Source organism: Eublepharis macularius, chromosome 17, assembly GCF_028583425.1.
Source record: "Eublepharis macularius isolate TG4126 chromosome 17, MPM_Emac_v1.0, whole genome shotgun sequence".
Classification (NCBI taxonomy): Eukaryota; Metazoa; Chordata; class Lepidosauria; order Squamata; family Eublepharidae; genus Eublepharis; species Eublepharis macularius.
Genome location: NC_072806.1, coordinates 28,635,940 through 28,658,683, shown reverse-complemented (window position 1 = coordinate 28,658,683; position 22,744 = coordinate 28,635,940). Strand labels below are relative to the sequence as shown.

The 22,744-nt window shown below is 46.8% G+C and overlaps 2 protein-coding genes across 4 annotated transcripts in view; both read left to right on the top strand.

Annotated features, from left to right (window-relative positions):
• The window catches only part of PHF12 (PHD finger protein 12), a 30,504-nt gene extending 25,256 nt beyond the window's left edge, over positions 1 to 5,248 (top strand). The window contains exons 11-15 of one of the 3 annotated variants that reach the window (XM_055001629.1): positions 961 to 1,104; positions 2,532 to 2,630; positions 2,941 to 3,023; positions 3,139 to 3,277; positions 4,031 to 5,248. In XM_055001629.1, coding sequence (XP_054857604.1) covers positions 961 to 1,104; positions 2,532 to 2,630; positions 2,941 to 3,023; positions 3,139 to 3,277; positions 4,031 to 4,398 — 833 coding nt within the window. In that variant the 3' untranslated portion in view covers positions 4,399 to 5,248. Of the gene's footprint in view, positions 1 to 957; positions 1,105 to 2,531; positions 2,631 to 2,940; positions 3,024 to 3,138; positions 3,278 to 4,030 lie in introns of all 3 variants that reach the window. The other 2 variants (XM_055001628.1, XM_055001630.1) reach the window with 2 other exon arrangements.
• Positions 5,249 to 8,012: 2,764 nt separating this feature from the next.
• LOC129344692 (dehydrogenase/reductase SDR family member 13-like) lies at positions 8,013 to 16,438 on the top strand. The gene is made up of 5 exons (XM_055001527.1): positions 8,013 to 8,161; positions 11,681 to 11,799; positions 14,358 to 14,481; positions 14,699 to 15,010; positions 15,873 to 16,438. Exons 1-5 carry the CDS (start codon positions 8,032 to 8,034, stop codon positions 16,133 to 16,135), a joined length of 948 nt encoding a protein of 315 aa, XP_054857502.1. The 5' UTR covers positions 8,013 to 8,031; the 3' UTR covers positions 16,136 to 16,438.
• Positions 16,439 to 22,744: the final 6,306 nt, after the last annotated feature.

Sequence of the window (22,744 nt, the reverse complement as noted above, 5' to 3'; positions counted from 1 at the left end):
ATTTAATTTTTGCTGTCTTGAGAGGTGGGGAAAAATAAAAATTGAAGATAGAAACAAATTCTTTAGTAATTATTTGGACAGAAACAGTCTCTTCACAGAGTCACAGTACTCAGGACTGCCAGCATATTTGGGTTACTTATAACAGTGAAAACACTGGACTCGTTGAGAGTGTATAGTCATTAACAGTGCAATCCTATGCAGAGTTACTCCAGTCTAAGCCCATTGAAGTCAATGGCCTTAGACTGGAGTAACTCTCCATAGGATTGCACTGTAAAGCATATTAACTGTTGCCAAAATTATTCCCATTTAAACAGTAAACATATTCTTGAAAATATTTTGTATATGTCTTCAGTATGCCTAGGAATTAACATTGTCTTAACACCTTAGCTGTTCTTGCATAACATTTTTATACTACACATTTTGAGTAAAACTTTGCCTTAGAAAACACTGTTCATTCCAAAAGAAAAAAAAACTTAGTTCAGAGGACTTTTTTTTTCAGTGCGCCTCAAAAATTTCCCAGTTTTTTCCTCCCGGAAAAGAATTGGGAGGGGGAATTGAGAGGGAAAAGATTTTTTTTTTTTCGGAATTACATCTCTGCTTCCAACCTGGTCAGTCAGCCTTTACCAGGAATGTTGCAACTGCTGTAGGCTTTAAGCTGGCTGACCCACTGCAGTCTCTTATTACTTGCCATCTCCCTACCAAAAAGACGAGGATGGTTATGCCAGATGACGCACAGAGGGGGGGTGGGGAATAGAAATGCCGTGTTCCTTAGTGTGAAAGCTGGTTCTGGGAGGGCAGGAGAGCAGCTGAGCCTATTTGATCGTGTTTGCTACTGCTGTTTCCCTCCTGGGGAGTGGCATTTGCCTTAGGACTGGATGCTTTGCTTCTGGTGGCCCAGAGAGGCATACTTGGCAGTCACATTCACAATCTACCCTTTCCCTTTTTCTTTTCTCTCAGCAGAGATTGAGATTAGCATGCTGGATGAGAAGTTGATCAAGTTCCTGGCCTTGCAAAGAATCCATCAGCTATTTGCTTCCAAAGTTCAGCCCCTCACGGGCAGCGTTGGTACCACCCAGCCCAGTCCTGTGGGCAGTCAAGCCGAGGGTAAGTGTGCATGCAGAGTTTGGTGTCATGTATGTGCAGCAGCTGCCACCTTGCAGTTGAGCTGTGTCCCCTGATCCTCCAAAGCAATGATGGAGGTGAGGAAACAGCGGGATTCAGGAGCATCGGTTCCACTCCCCAGCTTCCTCCAGGCTTCTGTTGACAATTTGGTGGCTTTTCTCTTTTGCAGTTTCTTACCTTCTGTCTTGGGGCAAGGGGGTCTGTCAGTTGAAGTTGGATTGGGCTGTTTCCTTCCCTCTGCTCTGAACTGTTGGTCTCCTCTGGCCTTGCATTTGGGTGCCGCATAAGAAGGAGCTAAGGAAAGGTGGAGTGGCAGGTGCTTTGGGGGAAGGCAGTGGAAGCTCTCCCAAGGGGGTCTGGATAGAAACGTGGAGCTTATTCCCTTCCAAGCATGTTCTGTTTTGAAAAAACATATTTCATTGCAGTTGCTCAAAAGTATACACCTTTTTAAGCATAACGTTTCCAATCCTGTTGAGTCTGGGCCCCCTTCCCACTCTTAAAGGAAGTGTTCCAAGTTACAGATTCAAAATAAGGACAGCACTAGGACTACCCGGGGGTGGGGATGGGCAGGGGGCAGGAAGCAAGGTGAGGAAGACACAGAAATCCAGTTTTTAAAAAGATGGCCTTTTCCTTCCCATTCAAAAGCAAACCAACCCCTCCAAGCAGGGGCCAAGGGCTGTGCATGTGTGCATTGCATTCTCCTGCCTCAAGCAGTTGTTGGCAGCAAGTTGTGGCACATGGCCCTTGATTTCAGACTCTAGAACTCAGCTGAAGAAAAGCATACACCCCCACCTCAGACTGAAGGGTATAAGGTTGGGCTCAGGGCTCACACAGCTGAGATCCTTTCAATCCTTTACACCTGGTTGGACACCCACCCACCCACCCCCGATCCTTCTCAACCTCTTGAAATTTTAAAGAATGGTGGGGAGGGGAAGGGAGATCTCCAGGAACCTCCAGTTGCAGGTGTGGCTGTTCATAGATGGCCACGAGGATGCCTGCAGGACCATGGAGCCAGTTCATGTGCCATCTGAGCACAGAAATTGCCCATCCACATTGCTTGTTCCTTTTTGTCAAAAGCAATGGTGCGTAGGTAGACATCATGTGCATTCAGAGGAACACCCAGTTTAGGCTGTGGTTCATGATCCAGGGCACGGCATCTAGGTGGAAGGCTGTTTCAGCCCCTGAATTGTCTTAATTGGATCAGGTGTAGAAGCCAGGGGAGGGGAGGAATTTAGAAGGAAGTGGAGTCCTCTTCTTTGCCTGGCTTCCTCTCTTTGTTCCTCGGGGTCTGAGATCTGCTCTTCCCTTCTAATGAGCATCTGTACTCTGCCATAAAGGGAGGAGTTACAAGGTGGGCTTCTCTTTCTTTGTGAGGGACTTGCTATTGAGGTCAACTTTCTGTCTTGCAGGGCAGAGGAAGGAGGTGCAAGCCCGGGCTGTCTTCTACCCTCTGCTGGGGATGGGCAGCGCCGTGAACATGTGCTACAGAACCCTCTACATTGGGACAGGCAAGGGCCCTCTCATTGCATGACTAGGGGTCCTGGCTAGGGGGCAGCTCACATCATCGCCCTCTGCATCCAGCAAAGCTCCATGTTACTATGCTGCAAGCCTTTCTGCTGCCAGACCCATTGGAAAAGGGGTTGCCTTGAGGGCTTTTAACTAGCAATGGGGCGGGGCGGGGAGGGGGTGCTTCCCCTTCCTCCCGGGGTGGCTGAGTTCCCTTCCAGCCTGTTTCCTGGTCCCTGTTTGCAGTTGCATTCTCCCTGCATCCAAGCTGCCTTTGACCCAGAGCCTCATCCCCTCCCTTTCCCTTGCCAGGAGCTGACATGGATGTGTGCCTTACAAACTATGGTCACTGCAACTACGTGTCTGGCAAGCATGCCTGCATTTTCTACGACGAGGTGAGTTGCAGGTCATGTCCTCCGCATAAAAGAAGCCTTGTGATGCAACAGTTCTTCTGGTCCTCACTATCCTAGTACTTTTGTGGTGAGTTTATTTCCTTTCCCTCCTTCCCAGAACACCAAGCATTATGAGCTGCTCAACTACAGTGAGCATGGCACAACAGTGGACAACGTCCTGTACTCTTGTGACTTCTCAGAGAAGACAGCACTCACCCCTCCCAGCAGTATGGTTGCCAAAGTGCAGAGCGTGATCAGTAAGTCCTAGATACCATGGCCTTTTGACTGGAGAAGGTGCTTGGCTTCTTCCTTCCACCACAGTGTGTATCCCTGCAGCAGAGCTAGCCCCATAACCCACAGCATCGCCCCCTTTGTATGAAGATTCGCCTAAGCTTTTTTGTCCCTTCCTTGCACAGTTCCAAGCTCCTGAGCAGTTTGCAAAGAGGCCTAGCATCTCCGACTGCCACCCTTTCTTAGTTTCAACGGACAGTTTGCTCTCTTGAAATCATGTGCATCCCCTTCCCGCCAGCCCCCCGTGTTCTGCTGGGAATGCATCTAGCAGCTTAATCCCAGAACGTGGCCCCAGAACACTGTGCCTGTGAGGGATTCTGGTCTTGCTCGTGGTGCCTTTTCCAGTCTGCTTTGTGACAGGATTGGGTGCTGTGGCAGTCTTGGTGCAGCTTTTAATGTTTTGAAAGTAGCAATCTGGGCTTGTGTGTTGCATTTCCTTGGAAGCACAGAGGAGAGTGCCAGGAAGTGCTCAGCGATGGCAACATCCCCAAGCCAGCCCCTCTCGCTAGCTCCACCCAGTGCACTCTCCAAGTGCTGCAGTTTCCTTTTCCATATCCCCCCCCCCCCCCAGAAACCCCACATCACTGGCTTTGGTGTCCTTGCTGTCCCCATGACTAGCAAATCCGGAATGAATGTACATAGTCACGCTCCCTCTGGAGAGTCCAGGTGGTTCTCTTCTCTCCTAGTACCTGTTCTCATCTGTCTCTTCTTCTTTCCAGAGCGCCACAAGAACCGGAAACAGGAGGAGGAGCAGCAGCAGCAGCAGCAGCCGCAGCCGAGCGAAGAGGCAGCAGTGATGAGATCCCAGGCGCAAGGCCCTCTCCGGAAGCCCTGCAGCTGCAAAGCCAGCAGCTCAAGCTTGATTGGGGGCAGTGGGGCTGGCTGGGAGGGGACGGCCCTTCTGCACCATGGCAGCTACATCAAACTGGGCTGCCTGCAGTTTGTCTTCAGCATTACGGAGTTTGCGACCAAACAGCCAAAAGGGGATGCTGCTGCTGCCGCCTTAGCACAAGACACGGACTTGGCAGAGAAGCTGTCCCTCAAGCCTCACCAGGTCCCTGTGCTGCGCTCCAATTCGGTGCCCTAGGGGTGGGAGGGGAGGCCTCCCTCCAGATCAAGGCAAACCCTATTGACTTGCAAACCATGTCTTCTGGATTTTTTTCCTATGTGGGCCACAAGACTGTTGCCGCCCTTTGCATGAAGTGAAGAACTTTTACCTTTTTTATTGTTTGCTCAAGTTTTAGGGGCATTTGCACATATATTTGTACTATACATTTCATTTAAAAACAAAAAGGAAACTGCAGCGCATGGGGGCCACCCTGGGTGGAGCTGGCGAGAACAGCTGGCTTGTGGACATTGCCTGGCTGAGCGCTCCCTTGCGGTTGTAAAATAATCAAAAACTTGTTCTATTTTGTGCCAGTGACAATAGTTTTATATTAAAAAAAGAGAAATACAGTTTTCATACAGCAAAATCTCTATACAATTATCACTGTTTTATTTAATGTAAAGACGTGCTATTCTCCTGCCAGTTTCTTTCCCCCCTGCCCTACCTCTGGTGCCCCCTCCCCTCCCTGCTACAGTTGCACTAGGTGGATTGTGGGCAGTGAGAACAGAGGTCTTATTTTCCAACATCCATCCTCTTTTCTTTTGGGATAACAAGGAGAAGTATTTGGGTTCTGTGTAAATACATCCAGTGACGGCATTGTTCCGTGTTTTTTAAGCTGTGTACAGTGCTACATGTGGTATGACGTTGCCTCCAGTTGTCTATTGTAGCAGAGCGTTTCTTTGTCGTAAGCCTGTTTTGTCCTTTTGTTCCACCACCTCCTCTCTTCCCCCACCCCGTTCCTAAGTTCTGATGTACAGAAGTAATTGCAATGTTTTAGGCTTTACAGAAACTTTTTCCCTGTATTCTGTATATAAAACAACAAAATCTGTCACTCGCTGGTTTCTGCCTGTCTGTCCAGACCTTGGGCTGGCCCTGCCTTGGCTGTGAAAAGCCCCGCCGGCTGGGGTGCCTGGAGGCAGGCTGCCTCCGCCCTCCAGAGCTGCTGCTCCTGTGTGACTCGGAGTGGACTGGGGCCAGCCGCTTCTCCTCCACCAGGTGAGGAGTGGGTTTCCGGGGGGCCGAGAGAGGCTGCCCCTTCCCGCCCTTGCACTGTGGAGGAGAACTGGCCAGCAGCCCTGCTCCCGCAGGCACAGGCGGCCTGCCTCTTACTGCCACCACTCACTCGGCCCTGGAGGTGAGGGCGACTGAGTTTTAAATGGTCCTAATACACATTTCTGATCTGGACGTTCTTAACTTCCTTTTTTGTATGAAACCTTTCAGCTTTGATGACTGTTCCAGTGGCATTAAGTCTGTATTAATAAACTCACACGCTACGATTTAAAAATCACGCTGCTGGGCTAGGCCTGCACCATTCGTTTATTTTGCTCTCCTTAGCCCCTCCTCTCCTGTGACGTCACCCCAGAGGTGCCTGGAGGCCGAGCGTCTGCTTTGTCTGCAGGCATCCCTGGGCATCTCTAGGTCAACAGGGATGCAGGACTTAGCCAGAATTCTGCTAGGGCCGCTGCCAGCCAATGGAAATGGGGCAGACCCATTGCTGTGAATCTGGGTAAATCTGCTTCAACAACTGGCCCTCCCTCGTCTGTGCTCCTGCTGCAGAGAAAGTACCATTTCCTGCCCTACTGAGTTGTCCCTCCGGACACGGTGAAACAGAAGACTTCCATCCATGTCACAAGAGGGCTGGTTCGGGTAAGGGCATTCATCTGCTGCGGTGGCAGTGCCCAGGTCGATTGATGGAGTAAAGTACCAAAGGGGTGGGGGGGACAAGTCTCTGTTATAAAGAATTTGCAGCCTGAATTTTTGGCAACATGAAGATAGTGGGAGGGATAGCAAAGGACTAATGTGATCTTTGCTGAGACTGAAGGGAAGAATCCAAAGAGGTGCATCAGTGGAGTTCTGCCCCTTGAGGATTCCTAATTGTTTCTGGAGTGTGATGATGTGGAAGCAGGGTGTTATGGTGGCTTTCCTCAAAAGAGTTTGGAGCTTGCCTGGGGGGTGGGGTGAGTTACAATCGCTGGTCCCACTCATACTGGGCTCATTTACAGGAACCTGTTGCCAGGTCAGCTCTAGTCTACCCCTCTGCCACAGCCAACCTGGGAAGGAAGGGTTTGCGGAAAGTGAAGATGCCCAGTTCCTCATTTCCATGCTCCCAAGATCTTGTATGGCTCTTGTTTGAGCCCCCAGGCAAGTGCCCGTGACATATGCTCAAATAATGTTATCTCCCCATGACAATCTAACAAAACAGTATTTAACAAGTTCTCAGTTTTACTGTGCGCGCGCGTGTGCACGCAAGTGTGCACCTGCATGTCGTGTGTTTCTGGCTACGGCAAATTTTGACATGCTCTCTGCTTGCTGATGGAGGAATCTTATTATTTCTGGCTTTTGAGCTATAGCCTATGTGCCTTCTGTGTTGTGAGCCAGGTGTGAATATCAGGTAAGATGCAAAGTTTATGTTGCAGGCAGCCCTGCTTACGTAGTTTTGTAGGGTATCTCCAGGCTCTTCACACTGACTCAGCCAGTGGTGATGGTTCCCAGGCCCCAGGATTCACTTCAGCAGAAACATAATAGAAAGACGGTGCTTCCTGCTTTTTGCTCTCCAGCCCTCTGGCACAGGCCTGGGGGTAGGGGGGGCGGTATTCATGCTTCTGCCCAGCAGCCAAAGGGACTTGCCTCTGATGCTCGTGGTGTTAAGCATGCCGAGGAATAAACTTGTTTGTGCCATGAATCGTTTCACCTTCCTATATTTGTTCCTAGGAGCTGTGATATGGGCTCAGTTCAAGGGCTCTTTTGTTTCCAACAGGCAGAGTATTTGGCAATCTGCAAACGAGGGATGGGCCAGGGGATAGCCCCAGTGGGTTGCAGCATTTGATGCTCACAGCTCTCCTGCCCAGGAGGGGGCAGCGGAGTGTCTTCGGTTAATTCATCCAATCCTCTTTGGGGTGGGCTATCAAAAATGCTCGGAAGTTGCAAGTGGCTTTACTGAACCAGCTGGTTGCTTATCCAGCAGGGGCGGGGGGGGGGGGGTCCTCCGTTAGGGCTTCTTTAAGACACAAGCAGAGAGCCAGCTCGGAAGCTCTTTGGGACTCTCAAGCCATCCTCCCCTCAAAACGAGCACATTTGGGCGTGGTGTGTGTGTGTGGCTGTGTTGGTCTGTAGTAAAAAAGCAAGACGGGGGTCCAGCAGCACTCTAAAGACCAACCAAATTTTCAGACTACGACGAAGGAAGCGTTGACTCTCGAAAGCTCATCCCCTGCAAATCTAGTTATTCAAGGTGCTCCTGGATCCCAATCTTTCGCTCGCAAAAAGGGGAAAGATCCGTGTCAGTCTTGCTTCCGCATGGAGCCCTTAGGCCGCGGCTTCTCCACCCCCGCGGCGGCGTTTCTTTCGGCTTCCTCAGTCTTCCTCTGGCTCCCCCCAAAGATCTTCCGGGCGCCCTTTCCTGAACGACGGCGCTTTGGGGAGCTCCCGCTTAGAGGCTCCCCTGCAGAATGTCCGGCGCCCAGGAGCGGAGGGCGAGGCCCACCGGAGGGCGCCGCCTGCCAGCCAGCCAGCCCGCCTCCGAACCCGCCTGCAGCCTGCAATTAGCGGCGCGGCAGGGGCGGCGCAGGCGGAGCTCATTGCGGCTGACGGCGCCGAGAGCGAGCGAGGCAGGCAGGCATGGCGGCGACACTGCTGGCCGGGCTGGCGCTGCTGGCCGGGCTCTACGTGTGGTTCTACTACAACTTTGTGCGCGGGCCCAAGTGCCCCAACGAGAGGAGCCTGCGCGGCAAGACGGTGCTGCTCACGGGTGAGCGCGGGCAGGGCTGGGGGCGCGCGCGAGAGAAGCGGGAATGAGGGCCGGGGCCGGGGCCGGGGCCGGGGCCGCTGCGGAGGAGGCCCCGTCGCCTTGGGCTGCGAGATCTCCCCGGATCGGGAGCCCGGCCGCCCTGTAGGGATCCACTGCACAGGCTGCTAGTCTGTTGCAGGCGGGCCGAAATGAGCAGCACTTGCCCAGCTCTTCTGAGTAATGTTGCCAGCCTTAAGATGATGGCTGGAGATCTTCCAGAATCACAACTGATCTCCAGGCCACAGAGATCAGTTCACCTGGAGAAAATAGCTGCTTTGGAGGGTGGACAGTATGGAATTATACCATGCTGAAGTCGTTTTTCTCCCCAAACCCTCTTGATCCGCGCCTCATGCCCCAAATCTCCAGGAATTTCCCAACGTAGAGCTGGCAACCCTACTTCCAAAACGAACACGCTTTTATTCTATCCCAAGCTTTGTGTACTGGGCTTAAAACTTCCTGTAACATTTTCTCCCACGTTGGTAGAAATCTTCGGGTGGACCAGTAAGATAACACGTCGCTGGTTTAGACTTGTTGTGTGTTGCAAGATCCACAGAAAGAGAAGTGAGTGAGGCTTAAAAGGGAGACTGGTTCTTTTTAACACAGCCCTGCTTTGTTCACATCATCTTATTGTACTGGACTGTTTACAACAACCCTGGAAGGTAGGTTACCAAGAGAGAGAGAAAGTAGCACCAGCTTATCCAGAGAGCAATGCAAAGAGTAACTAGCAGAGTTATGGCGTTGCAGTGAGCGCTTGGAGAACCGGCTCATTAAGGACTGGGCCCATAATGAGAATTCATTCTATCCGGTGCTGTTGCTTGAAAAGCGTTTCCCCTGGACTATAGCAGCACCTTTCATTCCTGCTGGTCTGACGCTTGCTGCTTTTACAGCAGATTGTAACACTGACCGCCCCCCAGACATGCTGCATTCCAGCTGAACCAGCTGGCTGGGATCTAGAGAGTATGCCGAGTCCCACGCCCAGCCAGTTTGTCTCTTCGCACAACTTGGTTAGGAACTGTTTCAGAGTTGAATGCATTTAGTGGCGGTTTTGCTGTTCTCTCAGCTCAGGAGTTTTAATGCCTTCGTCTGGCTTCCGAGGGAGAAGGGGCACAGCTACAAAGAAAGGGGGGCTGTCATGGGAGCCTAGGTCCCTTGGGGGGGGGGGAAGCACATGGGGCAGAAAGACTGGGTGCCATTTGTAGTGCCTCTCCTCAGCTGCACTGGAGACTAAATCCACCTGGGAACTAAATATGTCTGGTCCTCTGGAGAGAGATGGGTGGGGCTCTTAAATCTGCCAGCTGACTTGTGGAGTGGTTGTGCCTGTGAACTAGAAAGTTCTGCCTCATCCCTAGGCAAGGATGAAGTCCTAAAAATTGTTCAAAGCAGAAACTTGGCCAATCCTGAGGAGACCTCGCAAAGAAAACTGCTTTAATCTTCTTCTTTGCTGTGTCCTGGAGAGGAGCGAAGACAAAGCAAAAAGCCAGGAAAACTAATTAGAAAAACAACTAAGGAAAGTCTGAAGCAATGTAACTCGTTCCTTTAACTAGCCTGGTGAAAATTAATGCATATTATATAAAGCTGTACATATTATACTTAACAAATAATTCTTCCAGTAAACCATATAATTATATATAATCAGTGACAAGCTCAGACTGGGCAAATTCAAGACCATATGAACAGAGCAGGAAGCCATTCATTAAAAATGATGATGTACCTTAAGAGAATCTCCATTCAGTAAAGTACCTGCGCCTATTAATCCTACAGAGAATATACAATAAATAATCAGATACAATCATGTATACGAAACTAGTATCTAGAAAAGTATATAAAACAATTCAGGACAATACAGTCTGGAATATATTCAAAAACGTTCATAAATATTCATGAATAAGTGATTGCATCTTAGAGGGTCCTGTATAAACATCCTATACAACTGCAAACAGGTTCAACAAACCTGTTTGATGAGAGACGAAAGAGTGCTGTTTGCAACTGTATAAGATGTTTATTAGTTTGTGACTACTTTGAGGAAGTAGTCACAACTACTCAAAGAGACATGAGCCCCGTGGCGCAGAGTGGTAAGCTGCAGTACTGCAGCCCAAGCTCTGCTCACGACCGGAGTTCGATCTTGGTGGAAGCAGGGTTCAGGTAGCTGGCTCAATGTTAACTCAGCCTTCCATCCTTCCGAGTTTGGTAAAATGAGTACCCAGTTTCCTGGGGGTAAAGTGTAGATGACTGGGGAAGGCAATGACAAACCACCCCGTAAAAAGTCTGCCAAGAAAATGCCATGGTGCGACATCCCCCCATGGGTCAGTAATGACTCGGTGCTTGCACAGGGGACTACCTTTACCTTTTTACTTTGAGGAAGATGGATTGAAACGGGGAAAACACACTGGACCACCCATTTGGTCACAACTAGAAGAATTTGCTCCACCAGCCATGTGACCATTTTCACCAAGGGCGATTTAAACTTTAAAAAACTCCCCCCTTGTTCCAGCTGACCAAAAGTGACATCCTGAGTTCCACCACCTCTTTTCCCAGAAAAAAAGCCCTGCATTTGAGTATTGAGAAACGTTGAAAACACATCATTTTAATAATGTCTTATTATCATATGCAATATAGTATACTAATTGTGGGAAGAATTTGTCACTTTTAAGTTATGTTTAACTCCTTGGATAATTTATGTATGTATTTAGTGTACACTGGAATCCTTGTTTCAGCTGTAGACTGCTATATACCAAAAATCATCAGAGTACACATTTTAAGTAGCATCTTGACTTAAAAATCATTCCAACAAGAAAATATTTCATAGGAGGTTTGTTTAGTGATTTCCAAAATTTCCATTTTTTTTCTGTTGGAAAAATTGAACAAAAGGTGTTCTTTGAAAAAATGGGGAAATCTGGGTAGTAGGTTCTCAATTTTTCTGGCTGCGGGGGGGTCACATCTCTAGAAGCCGCTCGGGACAAATAGTTGGGGAGTGGTGATAGTATGGACTTGGAAGTAACTGTTCTCTTGGACAGTTCATGCCCATGAATTGCTTCCAGGTTGCTGAGAAGGGGAAATTTTAATAAAAAGAATTGGGGGAGAAATGCTTACTTTTCTTCTTCCTGGCCTTCCTAGAGAGGCATATTGGTGGGAGTTTCTTAGTAACTTTTCTTGCATGCACAGGCTTGCTGATTTGTTTCCCGTGTGCTTTTCTTATTTAGGTTCCTTAACACTTTGTGGCTGCTTCTTAATAATTTTGTGGTAAGTTGTAGGAAAGGAAGATTGTTCTTCATCGCTGTGGTAGATCATTTCCTGCTCACTAGATCTTTCCTTCCCCTTCTGTACCAGCTGAGCTGGTTGAAATGATATGATGTGCAAAGAAGTTTTCACATACTGCCTAGAGAAGCATGTTGGTAAATGAGGAAGATTTGTGCTTGCACCCAGTGCGGTGCCTGGACTGTACTAGGTCCTCGACTTCATCTCTCTGCTGGGCTTTTCCAGGGGGAAACACGGGAATTGGGAAAGCGACGGCAATGGACTTGGCCCGGAGAGGAGCTCGTGTCATTCTGGCGTGCCGCAACAAAGAACGAGGAGAAACAGCTGTCTATGACATCCGGAGGGTGAGAGCTCCCTGCCGTCCACAAAAAGGGGTTGTGTCACACCTTGACTCTCCAGTCCCTGCCAAGTGGAAAGTTAGGGTGTCAGGGTTACTTTGTAATGGGAACATTACCAGGAGGCACCCAGGAGGATGCTTTTCCACATCTGCCGAAGGGCTTTGTGTGTGGCAATCTAACACATGAATGCACAGAAGATCTGCCTTCATTTTTCCGTCTGTGTTCCTACCAAGACATTTGCTGACATGACTCAGAGTAGAGAAGAAGGGGGCTGCACCAAGGCAAAATGAGGAAAAAAGACAAAGGGTGCAAAGGGAAGAGTAATGTTTATATAACTCCTATGCGTCTCACCACAGCTTCAGGAAGAATACAAAATATATAGCCATAATTTTTAAAAACCTTAAAAATTAGTAAAACATATAATAAAGCATAGTTAAAACACAGGACAATTTCACAGAGGGCAGAGTGCAATTCGTATGTGCAGAGTGCACTTCATAATAAATACTTAATATCTAGATAATTAAACTAATATTAATATACACTCCATGTTTCCTTATTACAAAAAAATTATCTCTTTACACAACTTTACTGGCCTTCCAAACTCCTTTTAGTATCCTTCCCGAGTATGCACTACAGTAGAATCTGGGGTGCCTAGGCTCTTATCTAAATAAGCGCATGTCAAGAAATGCTTGCACTTAACCCATTAGGATGGCTAAGGGCCAAGCTACAAGTGACGAATGACACTTGGCTGGCAAGCGAACAGACTCACGTGTATTCCTCCCTGTTTACTTGCCATTCACTTGCGCTCCACTCGATCAAGTGGAGCGCAAGTGAACGGCAAGTGAACAGGGAGGAATACGTGTGAGTCTGTTCACTTGCCAGGCAAGTGTCATTCGTCACTTGTAGCTTGGCCCTTAGCCTCCTTTCTTAACAGAATTTTATCAACTTGTCTGTTGCATTTCAATATAACCCAAAATAAAAAGAATTTTATCATCTTGTCTGTTATATTCAAATATTACCCAAAATAAAAAGTCAGTGGGTTTGTGTTCATGCTCTAAAAAATGTTCTACCAGAGGAGCATCAGTTCTTTCATTTGAAAAGTTACTTTTGTGTTCAGAGACTTTTAACAGGTCTGCTCGTCCTGCCTATATACATTTTACTACAAACACATAGTATTGCATAAACCACATAATCACTATTACACGTAGTGAATTCCTTAAAGTAATATTGTTTGTTATCTACAGGATTAATGAAGTATTTTATTGATTTTGTATTTTTATAAAAACAACAAGGCCCAAAGGGGAAATGGCCAATTGGAGGGCTAGATCCTGGTAACACAGATTGTAGACTCCTTTTCTGATGGTTATTGCTGTGTACTAAAAGATCTTTCAAGCTCACTGCTTTCTTGTAAGCAGCAATGGGTTCATCTTCGTTCTTCTGTGCCTCCACACACGGGACTGCGCAGGCACAGGCCCATGTGTGTCAGCACAGAAGAACTCGATGAACACAAGTTACAGGTATGTTAACCCTGTTTTCTTTTCCTACATATAGGTATGCCATCTAGTATGTTTCAGCTCTCCCATGCGTCTTGCTGTTCTTTGTGCTTCAATTTTAGTAGAATGAAATTCAGCAAAAGCCAATGGTGCAAGTAAAGAAAGTTATTATCTAAATAAAAATTATCTATGCATTTTGCTACAAAGCTTTATCAGGAGAATCTGTGAGTCATTCATTTTCTTACACCAAAAAACATCACCCCTGAAGTCGGGGCCAGCACACCCATTGATGCAGGTCCAGCCCCTGCCTCAAGCACTGAGGTGCTGGAGGGGGCACCAGGGGTGGGGGCATGCGCTGTGGAGCTGGCGTCCCTGACCCGCAGCTGCTGCAGCCTGCCAGCCCTCCTGCGCCACCGCTGCCGCCAACACATGCCCCCGGCCGGGCGCAGCAGGTGCAGCAGGCATCTGGGGCGGCGTGCAGAATCTCCCCAGCCATGCACCACGCCCAACTGGGAGCGCGGGCAGCCTCTGCGCGCCGTCCCAGCGGCCCACCAACCAATGGGGCCGGTTTGCTGTGTGATGACGTCACATGCGGTGACATCATCACGCAGTCCAGGGGTGTGTGTGCATGCACTCTGTGCGCACGTGCATAGGGGCAGCCGTGGGCACCAGAAAAGCTGGCGCCACCCCTGCCTGAAGTACCTTTGTACTGAAATGCATAGTGAATTTCTACTTGAATAATAAATACCCTTCATTTGCACCACTGGCTTTAAGCTATTTTCATTCTTCTGCGCTGCTTCTTCTCTCCTGTTTTCTTCTTGTTTCCAGTTTAGTCTCATTCTAGTACCAACTGCCGTTCCAAGTATACAGAAACATCTGCTTTGATTTCTGTGCCATCAAATCTACTAAGCTATTCAGGAGAATAGACATGTTAATCTGCAATAGAAGAGCAATATTCGGTTCCAGTAGCACCTTAATGACCAAGTCTTTAAAAGTCAAAGCTCCTGTCTTTGGATACATTTAAAAGAATCAAATCCAGTGAGCTCTCCTCCCGCTTTTCTCTGTTCTCAGGAAAGCGGAAACAATGAGGTCCTCTTCATGAGCTTGGATCTGGCCAACCTGAGTTCAGTGCGGTCCTTTGCAGATGCATTCTTGAGATCTGAGCCGCGCCTCGACATTCTGATAAACAATGCAGGTGAGTACGGAGACTCCAGGTAGAGACAGAGGTAACAGGCAGGTGCAGCTTTCTGCTCAATGTACAAAACAGATCAACAGTGATGGCATGAGAGCCACCAGGTTGTTGAAGTGGGACAACCGTTCCCAAGAGATTCCTCTATTGCTCCCTGCTTGTGGCTTGGTAAGTGGAAAGGTGCTCAGTTGCAACTGTTTAATGCTGCTGGATTCCCTAACAGGTGTTGAGTATGGGGGCACAAGCGCCGAAGGCTTCAATTTGGCTTTCCAGGTTAACCACCTGAGTCACTTCCTGCTCACTCACCTCCTCTTGGATCGGCTGAAGCACTGTGCTCCTAGCCGTGTGGTGGTACTGGCATCTAGAGCACACAGAGTGGGAAAGATTGACTTCCAGAACATTCACAGGCCGGTAGATGGGCAGCTGAAATCTTTCCAGGCCTACTGCAACAGCAAATTGGCCAATATCCTGTATACTCGAGAGCTGGCTAACAGACTGGAAGGGACCAACATTACCTGCTATGCAGTTCATCCAGGTGAGTGAAGTTGGCTCTTGCAAAGTGGGGGTGGGGGTGTTTAAATCAAACAATTTATTTCATAATCATAGGAAGGTTCTCTAGGCATGAAGCTGCCTTATACTGAATCAGACCATTGGTCTACCAAAGTCAGTACAGTCTGCTCAGACTGGCAGCGGCTCTCCCGGGTCTCAAGCTGAGCTTTTTCACATCAGCTGGAACCTGCAATCTTCCGCATGCATAGCCGAGGCTCTTCCACTGAAGAGCCAAGTATGGTGGACTTGGACCTAGAGTTGAGATTGGGTGGAGCTATGATGATATGAATAGGATGGTGGTGATAGTGCCACCTGCTGGCAGTTGAACCTTCTGGGCATTCTGAGGACCCAGTCTGTGTATGTGTAGAGTGCTGTAGGAGCTGATTTATGGGGAGTCCAAAGGGTTTTCAAGGCAAGAGGCATTCAGAAGGGTTTTACCATTGCCTGCCCCTGCATAGCAACTCTGGACTTCCTTGGTGGTCTCCATCCAAGTACTAACCCTGCTTAACTTCCGAGATCTGATTGGATTAGGCTTGCCTGAACTATCCAGGTCAGCCCAAAGTCCTACTAGGGGCAGCTAATACCTTTCTTGGAACCAACTAAGAAATTCTGTGGAACAAAGCAAGCTTTAAAGCCCATGCTTTCAGTCCAAGCCATTGCCTGTGCTAAGGGCCGTGGTGGATACTTCTCAAAGCAGTCTCCTGAAATGGCCTGCCCATGCTCTTGATTTCTGAGTAGTAGCAGGAGTAGTAGCAAAAGTGAAACTCCACATCCGAGGGACAGGTCTTCTTTCCTCTTCCCTGGCTCATCAGTATCTAACAAGAAATATGGCTTCCTTTCACTTTCAGGGGTCGTTAACACAGAGCTCTTTCGCCACTTTCCCATCTGGCTGAGGCCAGTAATGGACGCGTTTAGCTGGGTCTTCTTACGCGATCCTGTGGATGGAGCTCAGACGTCTATCTATTGTGCTACTCAGGAGGGGATCGAGAGGTTTAGTGGCCACTATTTTGCCAACTGCAAGCTGCTAGAGCCCTATCCCAATGCCCGTGATGATGCTGTCGCCAAGAAGCTTTGGGAGTTCAGTGAGAGAATGTTAGGACTCACAGAGTAAACTTGTTGGTGCTTGGAAGGTGTCTCTGCCGTAGGATCGGAGGGACTGGGGAGGGGAGCTTTATGATATGCTTTGAACAGCAAGAAGAGGTTGTGAAAGAGAAAATGGCACTGGACCAACAGAGGCACAACATTCAGGCACTTTTGGAGTTGGACCTGAAGTCCTGACAGTTCCCTCTTTTCACTCGCTGCTTTCTCTGGGGTCTCACTAGCTACTTTCCCTGCTTTATCGATTATGAGGCCTTAGAATTCTGTGAAATGTACAACAATGAACACATTTTCTAATAAAATCTATTCCAGGAGGCAGAGGGATTCTCGCTCTCTGTTTTTCAAACAATTCCTGAGTGGAATTTGTGTTTTCCTCCCATGCTCCTTGTCACTGGAAATTGGTTCGCTGGTCCTGCATTTCATCTAGAGTTGGTATTTGGTAAAACGGTTGATTTTTCTTTTCACTTGCAAGGATGTCAAAACCGCCAGTTTGCAAAAAAAAAAATATATCAGGTGGTCTCTGTCAAGGAGGCTCCCAAGGGATTAGAGAGCAGGTAACAGGAGTATGTTTCAGAGATTTCCGTGTCTCGAGCCAGTTCAACAGATTTGAAATGTTCGAATGAAACATGAGTTCTGAAAGAGCTTTCATTTTCTGAGGGTGCAGTTTCCATCGTGTTCATAAAGAGATAGTTCAAGGACCATTTTCTGATACTGAGGCTGACTTCAGACTTCTTGGCTGTGTGGGACTACCTTTGGGATCTAATGCAGCAGCCAGTAGCACCACCACTGCTCTTAGCAACAGCTGTTGTCCCAGGATCTCTAGCGGCTCTCATGTAATTCTTCAGTCCCAACACTGCACACTGTTACCTCAATGTTACTTGTACAGGAGACTAACAAAGAAAAAAAGGGGGAAACAAACTCAACCCAAAATATACTGAAGATATTACAAGGGTCAAGCTACAACAGATCAAATATATTCAAAATAAATTTTTATTATATGATGCACACCATAGTAAAGTTAAAAATGTACGGCCTGAATGGCTGCATTCAGAGTCAGAGCAAGCTTTATATAAGCTGTTAATATTTTCCTAACGGTGAACATGTCAAATGATCAGCACAAGACCATACGTGTTTCAGCCTCAGGTCCTTCCTCAATGGTCAATAATGCACAATTATACAAAAATCAAACACACACATCCAGAAACTAATATATATCATTTCTGACCAGATGTTATCTAGAGATACAAATGGAAAAAATTAGAGGGTGAATTTAATAGCTATAATAAAAATTAATTTAAAATTTTTTTAAAAGATTTTTTGCAGACAAATACAGAATCATTTCTAGCTCTGATATTGTGTGATATAATGAAAATGTAGGCCGTGGATCCCTTCACATCTGATCCCTTTTTCTCAGCAGCCTTTACACATTTAGTTGCGTCACTTAGCAACGTTAGAGCAATCATCCTCTTGTTGTTTTTGTCTCCACTTTTTTAGTTTTGCTTCCTTCTCCTTTTCATGGTCTATCTTCTTAAACCTAACTCTGCATTTTCCCTTTCTTTTCCTTTTATTTTTGCTGCTTCCCTTGAATGGCAAAGGTAACAAAAGAGCTGTCCCAAGGGCACCAAACAAGCAGAAAATACAAAGAGCCCTTAGGAAAATGCAATCAACAATTATCCCAAATTCATATATTTAAGGTGCTAAAAGTGCTCAGTGCGAGTAAGTCCATCATACGAATTGTTCCATCATACAAATTGTCATATAACAAATACCAGCGATGGTATGAAATCACAAATTCCCTTTAGACATCAACGGTGGTATACAAGTCACAAAATTTCTACAAGCAGTACATGTAAACAGTACATAAGGTGCTTGGAAGCCCTAATAGTCCCATGTAAAGCCAGAGTTTTCCACAAGAATTGAGCTTCCAGGTCATAGAAGCCTTCTCTTGAGTAATGTACGCTGCCTATGGGGTTCGCCGGCATGCAAAAAGTCCAGTCCCATTTCGCCCCAAAGGCTTCTTCATAGGCAAGATATCAAGTAACAGTCAATCTCATTCCACCATTGCAATTCTTTCCAGTCCATCTAGTGTGTCTAGTGCTCTTGCCATCTGAAAAAGCTCCTGTGTGATATTAACGTGGTATACCTTGTTTTCTTATACATGATATAAAGTTCCTTTGACCATCAGGTGGGCATTCAAAGTTCTCTCTGACATGGTGGCCCTTTCATCAGTCAAAATGCGTCCAAATTTTGAAGACCCTCTTTCTATGTTAGCTCTACCATGCGATAACGATAATGCTGCTTTGACTGCCTTGGTAACCAACGGATATTTTGGATCTCCAGGTGGCTTTGTTTTTTCAAAGAACTGATTCTAGTACGTATCTATGTGGCAAGTTTCACTGGCAGTTTCATCTTGTAGTTTCCCTTCATCTGCAATCACGTCCAGTGGAATTGGGAGCGCTGCTGCTACTTTTGTTATATCTTTGTGGGTTCCTTCCTTGGCTTGCTGTGCTGGAGCTAAACAGAGAAGATTTCTGAGGATGGGTTGGTCCAAAGATAACAAGTAAAAGGTATTTGCAGGCGGCTGTGAAATGTTCTTTTGCTCCCGTTATAAAGAGTAGCTGTTTCTTTTCAGAAAGTTTTTTTCAGTTTGTCTACTTTAACTGATTACTTCTCACAGTTATGTAGTGCTCATCACTGAAGGTGTCAAGAGACAATGGTGCTGAACTCTTACAAACACAGAGCCAAGCTACAAGTGACGACACAGGTTGGACTTACCTCAAGTTTTGATGGGAAATGGAGGCATCCTGGTCTTACAGCTTGGCTCTCCATTTAATGAAAGTTTACAGAAACCCCCCACACACACCCAGCGGAGGGGAAGGGGGGGCCCGGCGACAGCCTGATGCCTGCACTCCCCTCCTGACCGCATGTTCTCCCTCCCATAGACTGCAACTTCAATTAAATAGAGACCCAAGCTGCAAGACCTGGACGCCTACATTTCCCATCAGACTTTGAGGGAAGCTGACAAGTGTCCAACCTGTGTCAGGCGTCACTTGTAGCTTGGCTCACAGTTCATCACGGCTCTTGTGTTTTTACTTCACTGTGCATCACATGCACCAAAGGCTCTTCTTTCTGGAGCACTCCAGTGAACTTTCTAAATAAGCAAGCACTCGCGCAACAAAACATTACCTCTTCTTTCATTGTCTCACATTTTAAGAGGTTAATTATGTTTCTATACTTGGTGGAAGATTTCACCAGATCACTTGTACTCTTAAAGTATTTCGTAACTGCTGGCCACTGTTCAGTCAGTCTTGCAGCAGCACTCTCTAGTGATAACCACCTAGAAGGAATGATTCAAAAAAGTATTTGGGATACTGAGATCTCTTTGAATTTTTCTGAAATCCTCCTATCGTGATGGCTACCCATAAAACAAAAATTATGAAGGAAAAATTTGATGCATTGTCTCCCAGTTCTGACATGCCCTTACAGAACTCATTATGGACTATATGAATGTTACAAGTGCCAATATCTACCATAGGCTATCGCTGTCAAAATAAGATAATCATTCATGAGACAGCCTTGTTGACATTTGGCCCACCGTTACTTAGCATCAGCATTTTGATCACGGAAGTTGTGCCAAAGCTTCATTTGGTTTACGGTAAATATCTTTATTCTTTAGCTATTGCCGAACCAGTTAAAAAAGTCTGGAGACGCCTGATCACAATCACGGTTTTGGTTGGTGACCAGCTACCTGCTATTGAATGAATTTATTTGCAGTCAGAGACCATTACAATGGCAATACATCCTTAACAGTCAATAAAATAGTTAAATCCAGCATAAACGTGTAAAGGACATAGAAAAATACATTTAGCATTTAAAATTTTATCTTATCTTAGCTCAAGGTGTAATATGCACCATTAAAGTCCTTCAGCAACTCTTTTCTGAAGTATGGGGCCAGCGCATCTCTTGTTAGATTCCATGCCTTTGTCCTTGAGAGGGAAAATTCTTGGGGCACTGCATTTGAAAACATAAACTGGAAAGCTTTCCCAATATGTTCACAAGACAGCTCAAAAGTGAAGTCACCTGAAATTGTTTTCATTACCCAGGTAAGTTCTGCTCTGACACTATAAAGTGGAATCATTCTTTTGCAGTCTGTAGCCACAGCACGGCTACCAGAACTAGTTTCCTCCAGCACATCAGGATAAACTGCTGGCAGGTGTACCTGAGATGAAACCAGTTGATTCCTGCACTCATCCTGATGTTTACAAGATGCGGCGTGCTGTTCAACTGCTTCAAATCCCCATTTGATACACAAATGGCAATCACAAAAATAAAGAAATACTGACTTTACTGGCCATTTTTTTTAAAAAAAAACCTGACAAATTAATGACCAAAATGGAAAAACTGACTTTTACTAATTTTGCATGTTCTCTACCCTTCTCTGTTCCTGGGGAGAGGAAGGGAGGTGGTGCTGGAGGTCTCATAGAATAGTCTGCAGCCCATTACTTATGAGTATGGGGTGCCTTATTTAGCAGAAATTCCTACAGGATGTTTGCGTCTCAAGCCCAGGAAGGGTTTCTGAGCACAGTGTTAATCTACCCTTGACCGTTGCTTTTGCTGTCTGGTGGCTGTCCTAAATATGCCATCACCAAAGTCCTTTTTGTGTGGTCCTAGTTCTCTAGACATGGGGCCCAGCAATGCACTGCATGGCCACATGTATTCCTAGATGTGCTGCCATGATTGGTTGCAGGATTACTCAGAAGCTTATGCTCCCATGTGCTGGGAAGAGAGGGGATGTCATCTAGGGCTCTTGACTCCAACAGGAACATGTAAAACCATGTCACTTCTTTTGCAGATATACTATGCAAGAGGCAGGATTTTCCTTTGATCAAGCATATCATACTGGTTTAGCTCTGTTTCACCTACCCCTCCACCCCTTCTGCTTTACATTGCTGCCATTCCCTTGGAATAGTTTTTCCACCAACAGTGGTCTCAAAGTGGCACAAGTATTGCTACTCTGTTATAAGTTTTTCACACTGACATGTCTGTGTACAGTGGAACTTTGATGTGATCCTATACCACAAAAAGGATTAACTCAAAGACAGGAATGTTAGCGTATTTGACAGTATTCTGCTATTATTTTATTTTTATTTTTTACAATAACTAGAAGAAATAAGAAAAACACCAAAATAAAATTAGTGCATGGAACAGAGTTGCAACCTATGGTCTCTTGTGCTTTGTTTACAGATTGGATGTGTGTTGTAGTTTACATTGTTGATTAAACTTGCAGAAATCTTTATAAATGTCACTATCTTGAGCCAGAAAGAAATTGGGTTAGACTAATGAAGTGATAAAGATCTTTGTCTTTTAGATGGAAACTCTTAGCCTTAGTGTTTCTCCATCTGTCAAAGTAGATGTTTTAGGCAAAGAATTTTGGAACCCTTGATCAAAAACAGCTAGACCAATGACAGCATCCTTTTAGTTGACAAAACCAGCAAGAGGTCCACCATTGTCCTTCCAATCCAGTCGGGGAACCAAGTTGAGATAAGGATGACAGCTACTTTGATCTGGATCATCTCAGAGGACTGGATTGAAGCTGGAAGCAGTTGATGGAGGTGGAGGTGGGGAAGCATATAGAGCTGAGAAGGTTGGCAAGCATCTCTTAGGCCTTGATATATTTGCAAGAGGATTCTCACCCACCCACCCGCACCCTGGAGAGTGAAGCAATTTTGGATTCAGTCCAGGATTCGACAACAACTTACATCAGGAAAAACAGACATTCTGCTTTAGATACCTTGGTCTTACGGTTCTGCAGACACTCTTCTAAATGGCTAAGATGATTAGCACCCCAAGAACCCATAAGAGGCCACTGGGATGTGAGATCCTCTTTGTCCAGTGGTTCCATTTGTCCATGAAACTGCAGCTCTGGGGCCCTTTCTTAAAATACAGAAAATGTGCTCGGGTGCTTTTGGGGGAATTGGGTCTCCTTTGGATGACCTCCCGCCCATCTTGGAGGGCTTCTCTCCACACAGTCACATAAGAGGGAATGAGTTTGGGTGATACCTGGAGAAGAACAGAACAATGACCCCCTCCACTGTCTCCGAGAGGTGAACAAATCCTCTGGGCTGAACTCACCCTCTCCCTCCAAGTGTCACTCTCCGAGAGCCACACCATGAGTGCCGCCTACTGCTTCATCAAACGCTCATGCCAGGGTGGAATTCCAGCAAATGTCACCATCAGAGATCAGACAATGCTCCAGTATGCCTGTCCTGGCCCACTTCTGGGACCATTGGTGAACTGGTTTCATGCTGGATGAGAAGTGACTTGTGAGTCACTGGCATTTCCTGAGCAGACACTGGAACTCACAAGTTGTGGGGTCCTCTGCAGGTTCCTTGGAGGAACCCAGACCAAGAGCATCCTTCACCATGAGGTTGTGGGCCACACAGTAAATGCACTTGAGGCCCACTTGTGCAACCACTGCCTTTATGTTTGCACCACCATCAGTTACCATGTATCACATGCAGTAGCTGGCTCAGCAGCCCTCCATCTGGCCCTACCTGATGCTGGTTTCCCCACCCCCACCCTGAAGGTCATTGGGTCACCAACACTCCACAGTCAATGAGGG

Excerpts from the sequence above, each read along its gene's own strand:
- LOC129344692 (XM_055001527.1), top strand. The coding sequence starts at position 8,032 with ATGGCGGCGACACTGCTGGCCGGGCTGGCGCTGCTGGCCGGGCTCTAC. Across the intron at positions 14,482-14,698 it reads CATTCTGATAAACAATGCAG|GTGTTGAGTATGGGGGCACA; the intron begins GTGAGTACGGAG and ends ATTCCCTAACAG. Across the intron at positions 15,011-15,872 it reads CTGCTATGCAGTTCATCCAG|GGGTCGTTAACACAGAGCTC; the intron begins GTGAGTGAAGTT and ends TTTCACTTTCAG.